The sequence below is a fragment of the Alligator mississippiensis genome, chromosome 5, assembly GCF_030867095.1.
Source record: "Alligator mississippiensis isolate rAllMis1 chromosome 5, rAllMis1, whole genome shotgun sequence".
Lineage (NCBI taxonomy): Eukaryota > Metazoa > Chordata > Crocodylia > Alligatoridae > Alligator > Alligator mississippiensis.
Genome location: NC_081828.1, coordinates 79,729,162 through 79,750,480, shown reverse-complemented (window position 1 = coordinate 79,750,480; position 21,319 = coordinate 79,729,162). Strand labels below are relative to the sequence as shown.

Sequence of the window (21,319 nt, the reverse complement as noted above, 5' to 3'; positions counted from 1 at the left end):
TGTCACAGGTACAGTCATTGCTATATGGAGGGTGGTTCATAGTAGGATTCAGTATTAATAATAAAGTAAACTCCAGAGCAATATAGAGATGATGCAAAAATACAACCAAATGGTTCTTGATGTCCAGGACAGTATTTAAGGCGCATGCAAAGTACAAAGGCATGGTTTATTCACTGTCAAATCAATTACTGCGTTAACTTTCCATTTAAAAGATGAGAACCTCATTTTGTTCTCTATTTATTGAGCACTTATGCAATCCTGATTCAAGAAGAGTTTCACAGACATCTGAAATAAGATTTAAATAATCTTCCTTACAGCCATGGCTTCTGTCCTGTGGGGAGCAGTGATATACCTGATTAGTTCTAGGTAGTGGGTTGTGATGTGTCATTTTCAAGAATGGATGCTCTGGGGTTGCTTTAACTGACTATCAATCTTTTTACATTATTTTAGAAATAGTGACTTGAAATAAATGCCAACTTAATGGAATAATTAAAATTAAAGCTGCCACATAAGAAATGGCATTCAAGTGTTAAGATATCTCCCTCCAATAATAGATATCATCATTTTTTCTTTTGAAAGATTCTGAAGTGGGTTTTTTTTCTCTTGGAAACCTTTATCTCTACTGTACAGTATTCACTTCTATCGCTTATTGCTTGCTGAGCCTTGTCCTTACCAACTTTTATCCTTTTTTCTGTTCTATCACCCTGATTGGCATGGATTTTACTATTTAAAACAGCAGACTTGTCTCTTGATATCTTCTTGTGCAGATAAAATGTTTGGTAGCTTTAGAATGACTATACTGACTAGAGGTAAAGGTGGCTCTTGGGAGTTAGCTCACCAAATGAAAGTAGATTATCACTTGATTTTTGAAAAAATGGTTATGAAAGAGTAAGCTCTACTTTGCATTCTTATAAAGACCGTTGTTCGTGCTCCTTATGCCCTGTATGTCAAAATGTCCTCTTTAAACGCATCTTATGCAATGAACCGGCCTGAAGTAAAATGGCACTAGAAAAGGCTTTGAAAGCCTGTAAATGGCCAACTAGTGTCTTTGAAAGAAATTGTATTTTCAAATTATGTATGCAGGGCCTGGCTTTCTGAGCGTCTTCTCACTGAAATATTAAACTGATTTATGGCTCTAGCCAAGCAAATTCCCTCGTGACCTATCCCTGTAGAGCATCATTTATAATAGCACAATGGACCAATTCCTGATTTGCTTATTAATTCACTGGTTAGAATTCCTCAGGTGAGCCTTACAACTAAGTGGCCCAAAGGAAAATTGCTGATAAGTACATTTAAACAGCCACATGATGGCACCCTTACCTTAGGATCTGAATAGGCTGATATACTTAACAAACAGGGCTAAATATTGCCCTGGTTTCCAGCCAGGGAAATTTGATTAGCTTCAGTTTTGCAAGTGGAAGTGAGCCTTGCTGACTAAGGGAACAGATTCTGTTTAAGGCCCTTCTGCAAAATAGCAGCCATTGAGGGATCCATTTGAAATCACTATTTAGAATGAAAATGAATCTCATAAAAGAAGTCGCTGCTTACACATTTCTGTATTTAATTTTATCAATATAGGTGACACGACTCATGATGCTGACCTGACAGGATACTCATCTCCAGAGGAGAAGCTGTCTCCGTATAAATCTGACCAAGCAAACCAAAATGCCCCTATTGCTGAGAAACCCCTCCACTTCATTCCATCTTGTCTTCAAGGGCCTTGGACAGAAAGATATTCTTCACTGGACAACAGAGGAGGTATATCTCTTTCTACTGCCTCAGATTATATAAATTCTCATGACTCAAACATAACTGAACTCTACTGGAAAGCAGACTCGGATAGAAATGACAATCAACCAACAAATTCAGGATATTGTTCAGAAACTAATTATGAGCCAGTGAAATCACAGCAGGACTACTCGATAGCTATGCAAGAGGGGCTAGAGGACTTTAATTCCAAAGACACCCAAGAGATGAAATCACTGCTTAGTGTTCCAGGTAATTATAGGTCTGCTGCTGCCAGGCGTGTCCAAAGTCGGCGTTCCTTCCACAGGCCAAAACCTTTGCAACATCCCAAACTTCAGAAGTTAGCATCTCTCCCACCATCTTGTCACATTCCTCCACATTCTTTGGAACAAGAGGAAACGCAGCTGTGAGCCATGATTTACTTAGGGCAAGAAAGGGGAGAAAGAATAGGTTGGGACAAAAGTTTGGTGGAAGAAGGGAAAAGAAAAATTTATGAAAACATTGAGACCCTTTCTGGAACTGTTTCTTGAAAGAAAAAGGAAAAGACCCTTTGGAAACCTGGAGTCTGTTTTGGCCCTATGTGCATACTTGTAATTCCTTGTTTATTTTACAGGGATCTATGGGGATGTTTCAGTAAGGGAAAGTATGCTTCCTTGATATTTTTTTTTCATCTGGACTGTTACAAAGATAAACCTATTTTCTAAAGGCTAAGACAAGGAGCTTTTCAAAACAGAAGCTGATCGCTGTTGCTTTTAGCATGCCATGTGTTTCTATATAACACCATAGAAGCAATAAGCTGTGTCTGTTGCCTTAATAATTGAGCTCCATATTCATGCTGCATGCAATTTCTAGACAAGAAGCCAGTGGGTAGTGTCTTGCTAGCTGAGTCTGTTTGGGTTAAAAGGGATTAGTGCCTTTTTATAAAATGTGAAAGCTGAAGAAGAAATATTTTCCTACTGTTGCATTTCTTGTAACACTGTCTAATGCTTATTTAATTATGGGATTTTGAGTCTCTGTTGCAAACTCTTAAGATGAGCTCTCGGACCTATTGAAAGTAACAACCATTTTATAATTTACTTCTGGGGCAGGGGGCAGGATTTTGCTGTTGTTTTCTCTGTTAAGTGGTGCTGGGAATTACCAAATGTACAGAGCTAATGTAGAATTTTAATTTTATGTGGTCCTGAACATCTCATTTTATGTTTTTAATTAAGTTGCTCTCTTCCAAATGGCCTCCCTCACATGGAAGTACAAAACACAGGAGATGTATTTGGCTGCTCTTGTGTGTCTTCCAAAGCTTTATTAGATCATCTCAGTTATTTATACCTCCCCCTTTCTCCAATATTTGCTTAACACAGTGATTTTTTCCTAGTAGTCTCATCTTCTGCATTCTTTGCCACATTGTTTAAGTGCCATGACGACTCAGGATGTTATTTCAAAGTACTGTACCCTCATAGTTTGGGCTGTACTGTATGTATATATTTGTACCTGTTTGGAATTTGAGTTACTTTCTGTTTTTATGCAAAATGATGAAAAAGTTACACCTGATCTCTGCTCCCTACAAACTTGCTCTAACCCACATCCAAGCCAGTGGGAAAGGTCGCTGGATTAGCCTTGTATAAGAATAGAAGTACAAGTGGAAATGTTCTGAGTGCTTCCTATTGCAGGCAAAACCTCAACTGATGCCGCATGTGTGTAAGCTTCTTCAGATTGTAGGTCTTAGGAACAGTGGAAACCTGAAAATGGAGGAATCTAACACTAGTTTCTACTCCATATATTTGGCACACATTGACTTAGGCACCTAAGTGTGATTCTGTTCTACCTTCCTGAGCCCCTGAAAGTCCATGCATGCATCTAGTTTTGTAACATTTGCTGTTATCTTGGCCTGAAGAGTGAGTCCCAAAAAGCAGTGAGGAGAAGAACCCCCCCATACTTTATCTGGAACTTGAGCAAGGTGGAATAGAGTTGCACTTGGGCACCTAAGTCCACTTGAGCACCTAATAAGTGGAATAGACTCTGGCCCTAGAGTCTGTGGCCACCTGTGAAACTGCTGCCCCTCTACTCTTTTCCATCTTCAGCCTCTGCTAAGAAGGCAGGTTTAGCTACTGCAGGTGCTTGGATTCCATGGTGATGGTGGATGCTGTAGAAGCTTAGATAGATAAACAAGCTACAGTCTGGGGACCAGATTCAAATTATGAACTCATTTCATACCAGCCATCAAACAGGTCTCTGCTTCGAGTTATTCTAGGCACTGATTCATGCCAGTGCCTTTAAAGCCTGTTGCTGCATCTGCACTATGGAGCTGCTGCCACTTCAGCTGTGGTGGCCTCACAATGGCAGCCGGGCCCCCTGGTATGGGCATAGACATCAACCAACAGAAGCTGTGATGGCAGAAGCTATCTTCTACCAGCAGAGCTGTGGCTGTACTGAAGTATTTTCCCAGCAGAACCGTGCTGGTTATGTACTGTGATTTTGTCACCCCAGCTGACATACCTCTGCCAACAGAACTTTGTAATGTAGACAAAGCCTCTGCGGCTCAACACTGACCCCCTTGCTGGCTTTTGCCATCCTATTGTCACTTTCAGTGGGAAATACTATGCTGCTTGGTTAAAGTCCTTAAGAACCCTATGTGTATAGAAGTTGGTTTTGTAATTTGATTATGTACATGTAACTATTTTTGATCTGAGTCAATAAGAATGTATTTTTTTATTATTATTTTGATGAAGAAGAAAAACATATTTGTAACATAGCAGTGCTAGGTATCATTCTAGTTAGAGCGATGTTGGAAATACTCCTCATCACTGTGATTAGACAGCTACACCTCTGACTGACAGTACAAGAAGAAGACTGAAGGCTAGATGTCCTAAGACATCTATACATGTGACGGAGCTCTGCTCCAACGTTTGCTAATTAGCATGAGTCAGAGCAGACTCAGTCAATCAAGTCTGCTGGAGCATACTAATTAGCGTGCTCCAGCAGCCTCTGTGTCATGTGTATTCAGCATCCCCATATTTCAAAATGACTGGGGGCACTTTAACTAAAGCTCATTGAACAAGCTTTAATTAAAGTGCTCCCACTGCCATTTTGAAATGCGGGACGCTGAATACGCATGACACTACAGGCACTGTAATTAGAGCGGCTCTCAGAGCTGCTCTAATTAAAGTGCCCACCCCACCCCCCACCCTCGCACCAGAGCATGTATACAGACACCCCGAATGCCTTGAATCTATTCTAGTCAATTACACCCATGATGAGTGGGTGAGAAGTGCCCCCACCCATGGAAAATCCGAATTATATAGCATTGTATACCTGCTGTGCATGGGTTTGAGGGACTACACAAGGTGCAAGACACTGAAGAATCAAACCTTGTCTTTATTCAGAATGTTTTGGGACACATTCAGAAATATGCCCTGGCTGTTTTGCTTTACTTTGATGAGGCAAAGCAGCCAACACCCCAGTCAAGCAACCCAATGACTGTTTGCATCCACAGAGTAGCCTAACGCAGTCAAGATGTTCTGGTGAATTGGCCAACCTTTTTGAGGGTAATTTTCATTGTCCCTTCTGTATTATGACAGCATAACTCCTAAATGTGAGCACCAAGTCTGAATGGGTTAGATGCTATTTTAAGATGCAGGTTTCCTATCACAAACATCCAATTCCTTGCACTGTTGTGAAGATTTCCTTATTATGTCATTGTAGAAAGGAACAGCACTTCACATATCACCACTTCATAAGGGCTTGCACTGCAAACTGCATTTCCCAAAGTTTGCTTACGAAAGCTTTTGTGTATGATTTTTGTCCATGTGACCTGCAGTGCACATCAGCAAGCCCTGATTTGCATGTTAGTGTTTATGCATGTGCAAGTTGAGCATGCTCATATATTTGAACATGTTGCTTTCTGTCCATGATCATAGGATCATGGGAATGTAGGGCTGGAAGGGACCTCCCCAGGTCATTTAGTCCAGCCCCTTGCCCAGGACAGGATTATCCCTGACTAAACCCCTTTAGTCAAGTGTCTATCTAACCTGCTATTGAAAATTTCCAGCGATGGAGGTTTCACAGCTTCTCTAGGTAGCCTATTCCAATGCTTGACCACCCTCATAGAATGAAAGTTCCTCCTATCCAACCTGAATTTCCCCTGCTGTAGCTTGAGTCCATTGCTCCTAGTCCTGTTCCCTATGGGCGCATCCTGACAAATGTACACATGCAGAGATGCACGTTTCTGGTACAACAAATAGCAGTGGCACATATTTGTGCCACTATTTCTTCCCAGGTGAGCCCCTGCATGCATGCTCCAGAATACAGCAAATAGACCTGCGTGGGGTAGGGGAAGTCTGGTGCCAGCACTTGTGTGCTTATTGGGATGTACCCTATGGCTGCAGAAAAAGCCCATCTCCATCTTCTTTATAATCACCCTTAAAGTATTTGAAGCCTGTTTATAAAATCCCTCTTCATTGCATCCTGTTCTCATGTGTTTCTGTAGCAAACAAGAAGGGTGAGGCAATAAAACTATCTGTAGAAATATAACAATAGCTGAAAAAATAGGAGTCTACAAACGTAGAGTGCTATGGATCATGTTAATTTGCTGCTATGTAAAAATGAATAGGAAGGCATTTTCTTAATAGAAGTAACAGAGAGAGACTTGTAGACACAGGATCTAATTCTCCTTTTACTTGTTCATGCCAGAAAGATTTGTTCAGTGGAGTTGGACAGGTGGAGTTTCTACCAGCCTCTTCCACCCGTAGCTTCCAGCCTCTTACCTCTCCCAGCCCTCCATGTGGAGAATCTTTTTCTTAATGTAGCTTATAACTGCTCCGAGAACAAAACAAGCTGCAACGACAGAAGATTTTTTGTGCTATAACTTCTTTCCAATAGGTCTTTTGCTTGCTTAAGGGTGTGATATTTCTCACCCCCCTGGTCAACAAAGCTGGGTTGGGAAAATGTTTAAATGCAGACTTGACATTATTTTAGTGTAGCTCCATTTTCTCCAAAAGCATTACTCTTGGTATACCTTAAGATCACTGCAAGGAGAATTGGGCCCAAAATTGTCATAGTATAACTCACTTTAGCTCCTTATCTTTCCCACAAACTGTTGAGGTGCAATATATATCCTTGTAGTGCAGATACTGAGCCAGTTCTTCAGCAGATGTAAATCAATGTCATTCCTTTACTTCAGTGCAGCCACATGGATTTATGCCAGCTGAGGCTCAGCCCTTGTGTGTTTTAGTAATTTGTGTTTTGGTATCGCATCATGTAAAAATGCAACTTTACAGGAAATGTTTAAAGCATAATAGGCCTGATGGGCTATGGCACCTTGCACAGTTTGTTTCACCTGAACAAATTGAAGATTAAATGTTGCCAAGTCAGACAAGGTGAAAAGCTGTGAAGAACTGGAGTGTAGGGTTAAAGTTTCCAGTTGGTAGATCAGCAGAGCTCTATTGAGGCCAATATAGCCATAGCTGGTCTACACAGGCTGAGAATCTGGCTCTAGTTTTTTTTATTAATGTGTTCTCTTGCCGTTGTTTTATAGTTTGTGGGAAATTCCACAGTCTCTATTTATTAAATAGGTAATAATGGCCTACTTTATTGCACAAAGATGAAATACATAAATATGTAATGTCTTTTCTATAAAATTTGCTCCAAAGATAGGATTTTTTACAATGTTTATTTTGTGCTGCACTATTAACCTACTAATGTTAAAAAAATGAAAGTGTGTAGTCCAAATTAAGATGAATTATGTCTCTGTGAGCTGTGACGATAATTATCTGAAATGCTGTTTTATAAATGTATGATCTAATCAGAATTTTATGTAACAGAGATGGTAAAATAATGATGTGCCTTAAAATGTCCTTTTCTGAAGAAACTTCTGTTTGGAGATCTAGTGTGCACGTTCCAAACTGTCAACTCCCTTTGTATATTTTAAAACAGTAAATCTGTTTTTAAAATGTCTTTATAAATATGTTTTAAAGGATATCATGATGAAAACTTTGGTAATAAATTGCATGAAATTGGTATAATCATGCTACAATGGTAAAGCTGGCTTATTTAGCTCACCCACATGAAACCAACAAGACGCTCCATCATTAAAATAATTTATTGAAACATGGTTTTATTGTTCAGGCTATTTTAAAATGTTCTGTTGCAGCATGGGTTAGAAAATTATGGCTACTGTTTGGGAGCCAGAAATGATGCTGAATATATTTTGTGTGTGTGTTCCCTTTCATTCTTTATCAAATCTCTTAATTAAATACACTAGAATTATCTAGAATGAAGAAAAAACTATTGGGGAATAAGACAGCAGAATGAGTTGCAATGCCTCCTAGCCATAAAAGAAAAGTTAAGGAAGCTGGAAGGCTGTTATGCTACCTACAAATAAAAGCAAATCAAGTGAAGTTTTACCACTGAATTCAGTGCGGCCAAGATTTCACCCGAGGAGCAAAGTATGCTTTAACAGGTAAAACATTGGCGTACACTCTCCTGGGCCAGGGATCTGTTCCCAGCTGTGCTGAAAGCTTTCTGAGTAGGAACTTTACCATGACCCAATCTGCAAAGTAAATCTGTCCACATATCCTGTTCCTTTGTAGTGTATTTTAGAAGGGGACACACCAGCATGAGGTGTTCATCAAGAGACTTGGAGCTTCCTTTTACTTTTGAAGAGTAGCTCATTGGCACTGAGAATATCCTTGGATATTTTTCTGTTGGCTTCAGTGATAAAAATGATTTATGTTGTTTTCAAGTGTTGCCAATTTTTAAAACATTTTATTATTTCTAGCCTCAAAAAAACTACCGTTTGTGAGAGCCAGTGCCTAACTCCCATCTTTGTTTGAAATGTTGTGGCATCATGTAACTTTAGTCAGTAAACAGAGGGACATAATGAGAAACTGGGCATTTAAAAAAATGTAAGAAATCACAGTTACTGGAGCAGATGAACTTTTGACCCTCTTGGGCTGTCTGATTTATTATCTCACCTAGGTCTCTGGCTCCAAACCATCATCTGTCTTTTGGAGCACAATCACATAAGAAGACATGGTTCTTTGGGTAAATCTGATATGTAAGAAGGCCCCTGAGTTGTAGCCCCCAACCATGAATTACTTCAGCGGGTTCAGACCAGCACCTAGCTACTCTGTTTTATTCAGGACAATGGCACTGGTATCTAATGCCCAGATAGCCTACTTACAGTAAGGGTGTGTGAAACGAACCATATTTGATTCAGATCTGGATTTGGCCTGAATCAGGGACAGTGATACGATTCGTTGATTCGGATCACTGTCCCTGATTTGATTTGGCCAAATCCAAATCTGAAGATTTGATGCTGATTCAGAGAAACAGCGATTCGGCCATAGACACAGCTTTAAATGTTTTTTCTCCATACCTCTAGGTACCAGGTGTGGCTTGTGAATGCTGTGATGCTGGGGCAGATGGAGCATCCTATAGGAATGCGGGGAGGACCCTCCACATGCTCAGCGGCAAACCCCGAAGTGGACCAGAAGTACTTCCAGGTCCTCCAGGGAGCATGCTAGGCCCCCCCCCCCACACACACACACACACTCCCCTGGCTCAGCGATTGGCCACAGGGGGACCTCAGGTGCCCCTCCAGACCCAGGAGGCACCAGTCGCTGAGCCGGGGGGGGTGCAGGGGGCCCCCCATACGCTCCCCGGAGGACCTGGAAGTGGACCGGAATTGCTTCTGGTCCACTTCCGGGTCTCCTGCCAAGCGTGCTGGGGGCCCCCCACATGCTCCTGTGGGACGCTGTATGTGCCCCAGCACCTCAGCATTCATGAGCCACCTGCTACCTTGAGGTATGTAGAAAAAACATTTAAAGCTGCGTCTATGTCTGAATCTCCAAATCTTTCTGAATCTCTCCAAATCGATTCAGAGTGTTCTGATTTGATTTGGAGAGATTAAAGGGTCTCCTGATTTGATTCGGATTCAGAAATTCGGCCACCGAATCGAGCCAAATATCTGCCAAATCGAATCAGGGACTGAAGCTTTGCACAGCCCTCACTTACAGCAAATTGTTGTTTGTTACAAGTATTAAAACAAAGTTGTTAAAAGGGAAATGGATCTTAAAAACAGTAAAACAAATGATGTGCACATCTAGCTCACTATGCATCTAAACATCTTCCTCAGAGGGGCCTTAGTGGACCCCTTCTTTATAGTTTCTTCCTCAGAGCTTCACACTGTCGGCTTGCTTCCTTAGACAGTACCTATTAAATCATTGATCTTCTTTGGACTTAAGCTTCTTTTTAATAGATTATAGCATTTTCGATCTGTTAACTCCTAACTTCAGCAAAACAAGGTTTGCAGCTTCTTGAAGATTGCAGCTTGCAGTTTGCCCCTGTTGTGTGTTCTTGTATTTTCCTTGCACTATCCCTCAAGGCCAAAGCCCTCACTTTCAGCACTGCAAGGTTCAGTTTTGTTCTGCGGCAGTTTTGCAGCACTGGGGACTTCATCTTCCCTGCCTCGAAGGACCAGGGGACATATTCTTGGTTCCTCTCACTCACCAGGACTGGGCTGGGTCAAGGTCAGGGACAGAGAAAGTATACGTTTGGCATACATACTAGGGGAACTATTAAGATCCACTCTGGATACAATTTCAGGGACTTATAATAATAAATAACTTAGTTCAACACAGGAGTGTCCAGAGTGTTGTTGCTGAATTCACAACATATCAGCCCCATTTTTTTTTTTACGTGTGTGATTTGGTGTTCTTATTCAGGAGGCCATTGTCTTAGGCATGTGCATATTGAATTTGTGCATTTGTCTATACACAAGCAGCGAGGCAGCTCCAATGTGCTGTAATAAACCTTTCCTCCAGTATCAGTTATGTCAATAGAGCCATGTAGGAAGCTCTAACAATCCAGTACACATTAACTTCTCAAGAATTCAGTTACATACAGCATTCAGAAAATTGTGACATATAACTAATCATAACACTGTTGCATATCAGCTCCATGTCTGTCACAGAGGCCACTTTTAAAGCATTTTAATCTCAAAATGAATTTCATTTATTTATAATTTTCAGAAAACAATCTCATTCAGGTAGATTTGAAATGCTTTTTTTCTTTTTGGAGTTGCAGTGATTGGAGTGAGTTGGAGTGATTATAATGAGTCTAAAATTTGGCTCTTTTCTTAATATTGCACATAAATTGTAGATGTATAACTAGAACACTGGTCTCACACCTCCAAAAACAAAGGCCTACGGGCCTCCAAAAGCAAGGTTGCCTACTTTCAGGTGAGAGTTTGTGGTTGTGGCTCCCATTTGGAGATGAGCACCTCCCTATCTTCCAGAGGTCAGCATCCTACTCCTGACTGAGGTATCCTGCATGCTTATCTTCTGGATCCTACTTTTTGGCACCTAATTCCTCCTATGCATTAGTATAGGGAACTTAGGCCCCCTACTCAGGACAGGGGATTCCCCTAGATGTGTTAACCACCTCCCACAAGGGAATCTGAGGGTTACTTTTGACAGCCCCCATTCTCAGCAAAATAATAAATCCTCCAGCAGAGTTGGTGTGCAGCAAACTTTATTAAAAATCTCTAAATATGAATATCGGTAACAATACAGGATAATATAATGCAGATAATGCATTTCACAAATATATATCTAGATATACTTTTACAATGTAATGCTTATCAATTTTACAGAAATAAGCTGTCTTACAACTTAGAATCACTGGGCATGTCTACACGAGATGCTTACCTTCGCATTAGCATAGTTTACTGTGAAGTAAACACGTGCATCTACATGTGCACATGCTTAATATGCAGTAAACCTCCCTAATCCCAAGTAAATTTGCTACCTGCAAATGCAAGCAGTAAATTTAATCAAGATTAATAACAGTGCCATAGTGCTTGTGTAGGCACCTAACCGGGAGCAAAATCTGCTCCTGGTCAGCAGTCCACCAGGCTGGGCTCTGCCACAGGAGCCCAGGTAGGGACTATGGGTCCCTGCCCTGGCAGCAGGCAGCTCCACCAATCCCCCAGCTCCGCCATTGTGATTGAGGAGTGGGGGGGTCTGGGAGACCCTTATCTCCCAACAGTGGTTCCAGGACCACAGGGCCACCTCTTGGAGACCCGTGTCTCCCAGCAGCAGCCCCACAGTCACAGACACAGTGATGAAAGATAAAGGTCTCCCAATAGCAGCCCCATGGTTGCAGACCCACTGCTGAGAGATGAGCAGTGGGTCTGCAACCATGGGGCTGCTACTGGGAGACACCCTCTCGCCTCTGATCTCCACAGCCATGAAGCTGAGCAGAGAACAAGCTCCTCAACCCCTTTCCAGCATGTGGGTGGGGGCTGGGAACTGACTTGGTCAGGTACAGGTCCCAGCCCCATGCCCCAATTGGGTGATTGAGGCATGGAGCTTGGAAGAAGCTGCAGGGGTGGGGAAGGTCCCAGCCTCCTGCCCTAATCTGCTGGTGGGGCAGCTAGGAGCTAGTTTGCTGCCTCATGGGTGGATCAGGGCAGGGGACTGGGATATGCTCCTCCCCTGCAACTCTTTCCAAGTCTCCTGCCCCTAATCAGGGAGCCAGAGCCAGGAGCTCCCTGCTGCTGGGGCAGGGGAACATTGTTCCTGCCCCGCACCCCCCCCCAACCCCCCAGGCCAAGAGACAGCTGTCTCCTGGCTTGGTGCTCCCTGCCAGCCCCATGGCCAGCACCCAGAGGGAGCCTGGAGCTCCCCTGAGTGGTGGCAGGGGGCCCATTGCAGGTCTGCAACTTGGAGCAAAGAGCAGCAAATCTGTTCCCTAATCCCCACATGTGTAGATTCCTGCCCAAAAACACTTACTCCACAGTATTTTACACCAGAGTAAACTTAGGCTGGAGTAAATGCATATGTAAATGCACCCACTAAATTTTAAAATCCTATGAGTAATTTACAGGTGGCCAGCCTACCTGGAAAACCTTACATGAGGTTGCAGGATAAATTCTAAAAAGCATGGGATGTTCAAAACATCTGCTCATGGGAATCTCAGCAAAGGATGCAGGAGGAACACATCTCAGAGTACTGACCCTTCCACCCCTTTTCCTCTTCCTCAACAAAAGTTTTACGATGTTATTTAATCAAAGCTAAGACAAATATGGTCCAAAAAGAGATGCTCTTGTTTTGTACTGTAGTTGAGCTAGAATATGCTGACCTTTGCCCCTAATCTATATTTAGATGTCTTAAAACTATCCTACCCTTTCAAAGGAAGTTCTCTTACCCATGATTACCTTTTAGACTACTTCTCTTCCCGTCACTTATGTTAACTTGTCTTAATTTAACTGAACACAGACAAAGGCCTGCTAAAACCAGTATAATGCAAGCTGAAAAGTTCAAAATTTAACACGAAAGTCTAGTGTGTCAGATTACCTAGGTATTAGACTCTGCTTTGCTAAGAGTTGTATAATCTTAAATCCTTTTGTGAACCTAGCCCAGACCCTCAAAGATACTCCCCGCTTTGAAGTGAACATCAGAATAAGAAAGTCCAAAACCTTGCAAAACAGTCAATAGTGTCCCATGCTGTTTTCAACAAAGTCGGTGTCTAACCTCCCTTTGATTCTGAGTCATCAAAACTATTAGTCTCTTTGTTTAATTATTGACACTTGTGTTTCTATTTCATGCTATCCTTGGGTGCATCTACACGTACTATTAATGCACAGTAAAGTTACTATGCATTAAAAAAAGAAAGGGTCTACATGTGCTGGCTTGGGAGCAAATTTGCTCCCAACCAGAGATATTCCTGCCCCCTTCCCTTTTCTGCCCCATTGCAGCAGCCAGGGAGAGCTCCAGGATCCCCTGGGTGCCAGCCCAGGGCTGGCAAGGGGCTGATGGACTGCTGTGTCTCAGCCAGGTGGGGATCATACCCAATCCCCACGTGGTTGGGAGAGGCATCCCCATGGGGATGCTCATGGGCAGTCAGGTGGGGATAAAGAGGGTCCTAATGCCCCCACATGGCAGAGAGAGGAGTTGCCCCCACCTGGGGGAGGACAGCCACATTAGATTGGGAGGGTCCCAATCCCCACGTGGCTGCCAGGCAGCGTCCCCCACATGGCAGGGATGCCTCTCCCAGCCACATGGGGAACAGGAACTCCTGATTTCCACATGGCTGTCCCCACCAGATGGGGTGTGGTGAGAGCTGTACTGGCTGCAGGGGCAACTCTCTCCCTGCCACATGGGGATCAGACCCAATCCCCACCTGGCTGGGATGCAGCAGTCCTGGCTGCCACCTCCCAGCCACGTGAGTATCAGGACAGTTCGGATCCCCACATGGTGGGGAGACTGCTGCCCCTGCAGCCAGCACAGCTCCCAGCACATGGGGCTTAGCCAGACAGCAGTGGGCCCCCTGCCGCCTGGGCAGACTGGGAGCAAATTGCTTCCAGCTAGTATCTACAGTGCCTTACCTTGCAGTAGCTAATGCATAGTTAATCCACTATCTGTATTTTCAGGCAGTAGATAATTGCACATTAGCCTATTTTACTGTGCAGTAGTCTAGTGCACGGTTACATAGTGACACTTTACTGCACAGTAGATCAGTCTCATGTAGACACACTCAGGGTATCCTATGAGAAACCAGGTAACTGTGATAAATAACTTTTACTTATACAGAAAACTGGCTGTTCCAGGAGGTGGTGCTGCAAGACTTCGGTAGGTACAAAGACCCCTTTCCCTATACATTTTTTTGCAAAATGCCCATTTTGAAATCCATTTGCAAACTCAGGTATCTTGCAGACAGTTGGGTTTTCTCTGTGATACTTTCCCACTAAGAGCTCTCCCAAATATCTGTCTATGTTTTACCTTACTTTTAATTTTTAAGAGCCCTTTTTATATTAAGTTGATGTTTTAAAAAATATGCATGTTATGTGCTTGCTTACCACTGGGTCATGAAATCGTTTCCTGCCTGTAATCTAAGATTTTAATGTTTTTGGACATTTGATTTGCACAAGCTGCTGTGTAAGCCTGAGCAGCAGCAGCAGGCCACATTCCAACATGCTTTCACCTTGAAAGACAATTTGCATTGTGAATACTTCCACTTGTACATAACACTTTTTTTCCTCCTAGTACTTTTTCCCCCCTTCATTCCCCCCTTCTTTCACTTCATTTTGTCGCCCAGCTGGACATTGTTTGAAGTTTCCTTGGTTGCTGTATACGTTGCTACAGAATGCACATGGAAAAGAAGCGACTTGGACTTTGCATTCCAAAGAAAAGTTACTCCATTACCATTGCCACCCTCGCTGTTAAAGCCTTGATAAGCCTGGTGCTTCTTTCTAGCTGTGTTCTTGGTGATGGAAGGGAAAAGTGAGGTCACAAAGGTCACTCATTTTGAATCCAGTGTCAGTGTAATGGAATAAAAGAAGAGATCGTCTTTCCCACATTTAACCCCAGTTTCTGATTACAGATCTGAAGTCACGGAAGAGGAATGGCACAGAATAAACTTATGGCTGCCAGAACGTAGGATTCTAGGGTGTAAAAAACAGATAAACCTGTTTTAATGGTCAGCCTAATAAGATAAACAAAGCCTGTGCCAAAAAGAGTTTCTTTTTTTTTGCAGGGGGGATATACCCTGATTTACAAAAAAACCTCACCCTATGGGTGGCCAGGGGGGTTGGTGCTTTGTCTACATGCATCAATACAGAGGGTTGATTTTATAAAATGATGGCCACCCTGTGCTAAGAGTGAAAAAAATAACCTCACTTCAGATCCCCAGTACAAAGCGAGCCTGTCTGCTAACACCACACACTGGCATGTCTGGACAAAGACAGATACCTCTCGGTATCTGGAATAGTGATCCAGAAAGTCTCACCTGAGCTTTAGTTAAACAGCCTGAAAAACATAGAATCAGAGAGGTGCATAATTAGTATACAACACTGTATACAAAAGATGTCTGTGAAGATCCTGATGCATCTTTGCTCTTCTGATGCATTAAAGGCCATCCATTCTTTATGCCACGAGAACACTTAAGGAGACCACAACAAATCTACAAGTGTCTCCCCGTTTTCAGTTGTGTGCTTTTTGTGAGGTCAACTCAATACACAAAAGTCAAAATCCTACACCTCCAGTTGTGTTGACACACTTTTAAATAACTTCCCTTGGGGATTGGCTCATATTTCTGATCCTTTAGATATTTGATGCAGTAGAAATTGCAGTTAAAGATAGCAGAAGACAGTGGACAGACTCCCACAAGTGGGACAGACTCCTTCTTCTCAAGAAATAAAGTGTATCTTGAGAGCACCCAAAAGACTCCTAACATTCTAGCTCTAATGCATGGCAGCCATAATCCAAGCCCACAGGCACTGAACCTAAAAGGAACAGGTCCTGCAAACACAGGCTTCAGTGAGTGGATCCTCCCAATGTATTGAACAGGACATAGCAGAAGACACTGTTTTGGAAAGTAGTCATCAGAAAGCCACTGTGATTAGCAGATAGCATTCAGTGGCAGCTGCTTAACACCCTTAGTGCTGGACCTTTTCCTTTGTATGTTTATATAATGACACATTGGTTTTGAGGTTTCAATTACCAGGGAGCTTGGGGGGCCTGAGCACCTCCTCCCCCCCTCCCCAGCCTGCCTTACATCTCAGGTGGCTATGACAGCAGCTCCTTCTAGCTGCCAGTGCCGCAGACTGCCCCCACCTCCCCCAAGAGTCAAAATGTAATTTGAATCCTGATTGGTTTGTGATGGTGAATTTTGCATCTGGATTTTTCACATTAAAAAAATGGAATATGTAACACAAGCTACTGGTGTCTGTTAATACAGATTTATGTTACAGACTGGTTGAAGCCTTTTGTCCACATGACCCCTATCATGTGGCAGGTACCAGGAAAGAAATACCAGCCTTGTATCACAGTTTCTGTTGGTGGGGCTCTTATTACATCAGCTCTCTATAAACTGCCATTGGAGAGTGGTTGCCCTGATGGAGGTTGGTGAGGTGAGATCAGAAAAAGTCTGGATTTATCCCCATAGTCGTTTCACTTTGCAGAAACTTTTTGTTTGTTTCATGCAGCCTCAAAATGTTTGAATTTTGCTTGGAGTTTCAAGTTCAGATCAAAACAGCTGACATTTGCCCGACTGGAGCAAAATCAAGCAGAAGTGCCCAATTATAACTTTGCTTTGAAATCCTAGCCAGGGCTGCATTTGGGGTCCCATTGTGAGGACAACAAAAGAGGAGGAGTGGGAGAGAGAAAGTTTTCAATGACTTTTTTTTACACTAAAATGGAAGCACAGCTGGGAAACACAAGTAGGTATGGCATGTAGAAGGAACAGCAACTGATTAATGAGTATGAAAACCACTCGATGAGTATGTACATAATACATGGCTTGGTTTAGGGAGATAAAAGAATTTTGACTCTTAATAAAATAGAAGGGGGCTGGGGTGGTGTGGGAGCTCAGGCACATGGTTGACGGTAGGGCTGTGAGAAACGGCACCATTCCATTTTGACTTGTGTTTCGAGGTTTCGATGGAACAATGTTTCGTTTTGAATTTCATTTCAATTCAAAACCGCTGTTCCATTTTGCTTCATCAAAACAGTGACACTGTTTCAATGCTGTTTCGAGGTTGTTTCAACATTTCGCCCATTCGCTATAATGGGGAAGCTCGAAACAGTCTCTCTCATCCGGCAGGCAGAAGGGGGCCCGCAACCCCGGGAGGGCTGTGGGGGCTGTGCCAGTCCTCCCAGGGCTGCAGGCCCCCAATCTGCCTGCCAGATGAGGGAGGGAAGCCAGGTGCTGCCGCCTGGGACCGGGGAGCCAGGAAAGGGAACTGAGCCCGATCGCTCATTTCCCACCCCCGGCGCTACAACTGGACTGGGGGAAGGAACTCCTGGGCTGGGCTGAATTCCTTTCCCCAGCCCAATCGTAGGGCTGGGGAGGGGAACTGAGCGATTGGGCTCAGTTCCCTTCCCCAGCCTGATCATAGAGCTGGGGAAGGGAATTGAGCCTAGGCTCAGTGTCCTTCCCTTGTGATGTGATTGGCTTCCTGCAGCCCAGCCACAGGAGGCGGGGAGAGCCAGGGCTGCACTCCCGGCTGAGCCACATAGGACTGCAGAGCCACCTGGAGCACAGCCCTGGTTCTCCCCTGTCTGCCATCACCAGGCTGCTGGCTGCTTTGAAACTCACAACGTTTCGAAACTTGCAAAACATTTTGGCTAGCCTTGTTTTGTTTCGAGGCTGTTTTGAAGCCCTTCGTTTCAATTTGATTTAGCTGTTTTGAGCTTGAAATGAGTCAAAAGAGTGTCGAATCAAAACAGCCGGTGACATTTCACACAGCCCTGGTTGACAGCCCAAAGTTGTAAGTTTGAGGCCATAGCAGAAGTTCTCATAGCATGGCCCTGTCAGGTTCCAATGAATTCTGCTAGATACCAGGCATGTCTGGATGTACAATGAATGCACATGAATAAACTCCAAAATGTAGTGCTCCTGGATCTGCCGTTTGAATATGCACCCAGGAGCAATAAACTCCAGCACAATCAGCTCTGGGATTTATTCATGCACAGCACATTGAGCTGGGTTGGAGCATCCCAGGGGGGGCAGGGGTAATCAGGCTGCTTTCCCCAGCTCAACACACTGAATATGAGAGTATGTTTTGGAACAATATACAGTTCTTTATTCTCCCAACTCCTCTAGCCTCTTCACTTTACACTTCACTGTTGGCTTTTGATTCCTTCATTGGATCCTACAACCAAGAATCTTTTGAATGCTGGGGAGGCTGGGTGTGAGAGTGCTTCAGTGTGGGGTTAGCCTGCAGGCAGCACCCACACCAAACACCCTTGTGCCCCAGCCAGCCAGTGGCTACACGTGCACTGCTGTGGAGTTTTTTTACTCTGCAAATACAAGTACTATCCTGCTGCAGAGTAAATTAGTTTTCTCTGGCCTAATAGTTGTGCACATGTAGATGGCAAGACATTTACTGCAGAGCTAATTAGTCAACTGTGCAGTAAACATCTTGTGTAGATGCACCCACCTTGTCACAAGGACATGAAAAAAAAAGGAAGTATAATAGAAGGCGTGGTAGATTTGACTTCACACTAACATGGCTACCTATGTCTCGCATAGCAAAGCCAAGGGTAAAACACCTTTCTGACCCAGGGGAGCGCTGGTATGTGACTGATGTTTACTTCTTGACCCAGTATATAATATGAGTGAAGGTTATAAAGTTATGTTGCTTACATGGCAGGGAATCCACTGGTTCTATTGCATCTTCCATTTTCGTACTTTTTAATCAAAGGGTTATGGTATAGAATATTAATAAAAAAATTAACATGCAGAAATCCTTGAGCCCATCCCAACCCTATAGGACAGTCAGTGGTGTTAGCAGACAGAGGTGTCCAGCTGTGTGGTCCAAGTATAGGCCTGGGATCCTCAGTTTCATAATGTTAGATTCTATGAACCACGAAGTTGCATGCAACCACTTGCACTAAAATTTTTATTTCATTTGCAGAAACATTTCTACTTCATGCTTGCCCAAAGGACTCAGAGGGCTGGGCCCTTAAAGCTGTGGTCTTTTTATCTCACACACTTACCTCGTAAGACTCATATGTACCTTGCAGACTCATATTGGGACCAAGGGACCTCCGGTTTGGACTTGCTTTTGTTCCAAAAGCTGGCTTTTTTGATGGGGCTGATCTCAAGCCACCACGGTCCAGTCAGTAATTGCTCCAGGGCAGATTCTTGGTGGTAGGTCCCAATGAAGGAATCAATAGAAAACAGTCAATGGTAAAGTGGAGAGACTAGAGGACTTGGGAGAATAAAGAACTGCATATTGTCCCAGAATGTACTCTCACATTCAGCATCATGCTGCAGTTCCTATTCAGGCAAGACTCGCTGGAGCTTTAATGGAAGTTTTGCTTAGAAGAATATCTGCAGGACCTGGTACATCATCTGTGTTTGTATAATTGTCTTTGTTTCCTTTTCATGTAGCTAAAGGCAATACAGGAAGGCAGCCAGCTGGTGCCAGAGTCCTAAATTATGTGTCCAGGTAAACTGGCATAAATCTGGAACAACTCACTTGACTTCAAGGACTTCAATCAATTGGCTCAATTGTTACTCAAGCATTAGATGGCTGCAGTTATAAGAGATTTTGGCCCAATGTATTGGCTTACACTCCTGCTCCATATTTCCTTGAAAGGTATTAATTAACAGTCTGGCCTGTTATTTATATCTCCCTTTAATGATGGTTCAACACTCTGACACTTATTTTAATTGCTTTATCTCTCAGAAAAAAAAATTTGTTTCTCTGGTGCCAGGATCCCCCCATTGATGTGATCTGATTAGTCTGTCTACTCATACCCTGGGATTGTTGTGCCTTCTAAATATTTAAAAACAGAAGCAACAGTAAACAATCTCTTTCTCTTTCTTGTTTTAGTCAACAAAGAAATGGCCTGATTACTTTATTGTGTGTGTGTATTGAGAGGAAGCCAAGGCAAAGAGATGAGTTTTACATTTAGGTCTGACTGCAGTGATGCATGTTGCTGATGCTATCTCTTGCGGGAGGGAATTTTATAATCTAGGTCCATCACTAGTGAAAGTTATCTCTTTTATCACAGTCCTTCCTATGCTGGATTAGATGAAGGTGCTGTTTAGAGAAACTATCAGGAATGCTAATGTTCTCAGGATTAAATGTAAGGAATACTGAACATATTAAATTCATTATAGAGATATGACACTCTTATTCTACTGCCTTAAAATCTATGTTTATACATCTAATATGACTATCATCAACCTGGGAAAGCACTTTTTTTCACAAAGTCCTTCTTCCTGGAAGTTTTAATTGATCTGCACATGACATGTACACAAAACATAAATAGAGAGCTGATATTTGCACCTGCCACAACTGCTTTTACCTTTTTATAATATAAGAGAATAAGAAATAAACCCTATCTAGAATATATATTTGGTCTATTTAATATACCTGCAGTAATGTTCTGGTCCTCTTGTATAAATGAGAATCAACATTTGCACTAGCCACAACTGCTTTTACCTTTTTATAATATAAGAAAACAAGTAGATCCTGCCTGACAAACCCTGTAGCCTTCTATGACCAGGTCACACATTGCCTGGACGTGGGAGCCGAGGCTGATGTCATCTTCCTGGACTTTAGGAAGGCCTTCGACACAGTTTCGAACCCTATCCTCATTTGGAAGCTAGCAGCCTGTGGAGTGGACGCCTACATGGTCAGGTGGGTGGCCAACTGGCTTAGGGACCGCACCCAGAGAGTGGTGGTGGATGGTTCCTTCTCGGCCTGGAGGGAGGTGAGCAGTGGGGTCCCGCAGGGTTCAGTCCTCCAACCGATATTATTTAATATCTTCATCAGCGATTTGGATGAGGGCATGGAGAGCACCCTCTCCAAATTCACTGATGATACCAAGTTATGGGGCAAAGTTAGTACACCAGAGGGCAGGGAGCAGATTCAGGCTGACCTGGACAGGTTGGATCAATGGGCAGAGAGAAATAGGATGCAATTTAATAAAGATAAATGTAAGGTACTCCACCTGGGAAGGAGGAAGCCCCAGCACACCTATGGGTTGGGGAGTGTCCTTCTCAGCAGCTCGGAGGCAGAGAGGGATCTTGGAGTCATAATTCACTCCAAGATGAACATGAT

The 21,319-nt window shown here is 43.2% G+C and overlaps 1 protein-coding gene across 1 annotated transcript in view; it reads left to right on the top strand.

Annotated features, from left to right (window-relative positions):
- Positions 1-7,849, top strand: part of SLC9A3 (solute carrier family 9 member A3) — a 96,529-nt gene extending 88,680 nt beyond the window's left edge. Inside the window, exon 17 of the mRNA XM_019485508.2 lies at positions 1,579-7,849. Coding sequence (XP_019341053.1) covers positions 1,579-1,582 — 4 coding nt within the window. The 3' untranslated portion in view covers positions 1,583-7,849. The remainder of the gene's footprint in view (positions 1-1,578) is intronic.
- Positions 7,850-21,319: the final 13,470 nt, after the last annotated feature.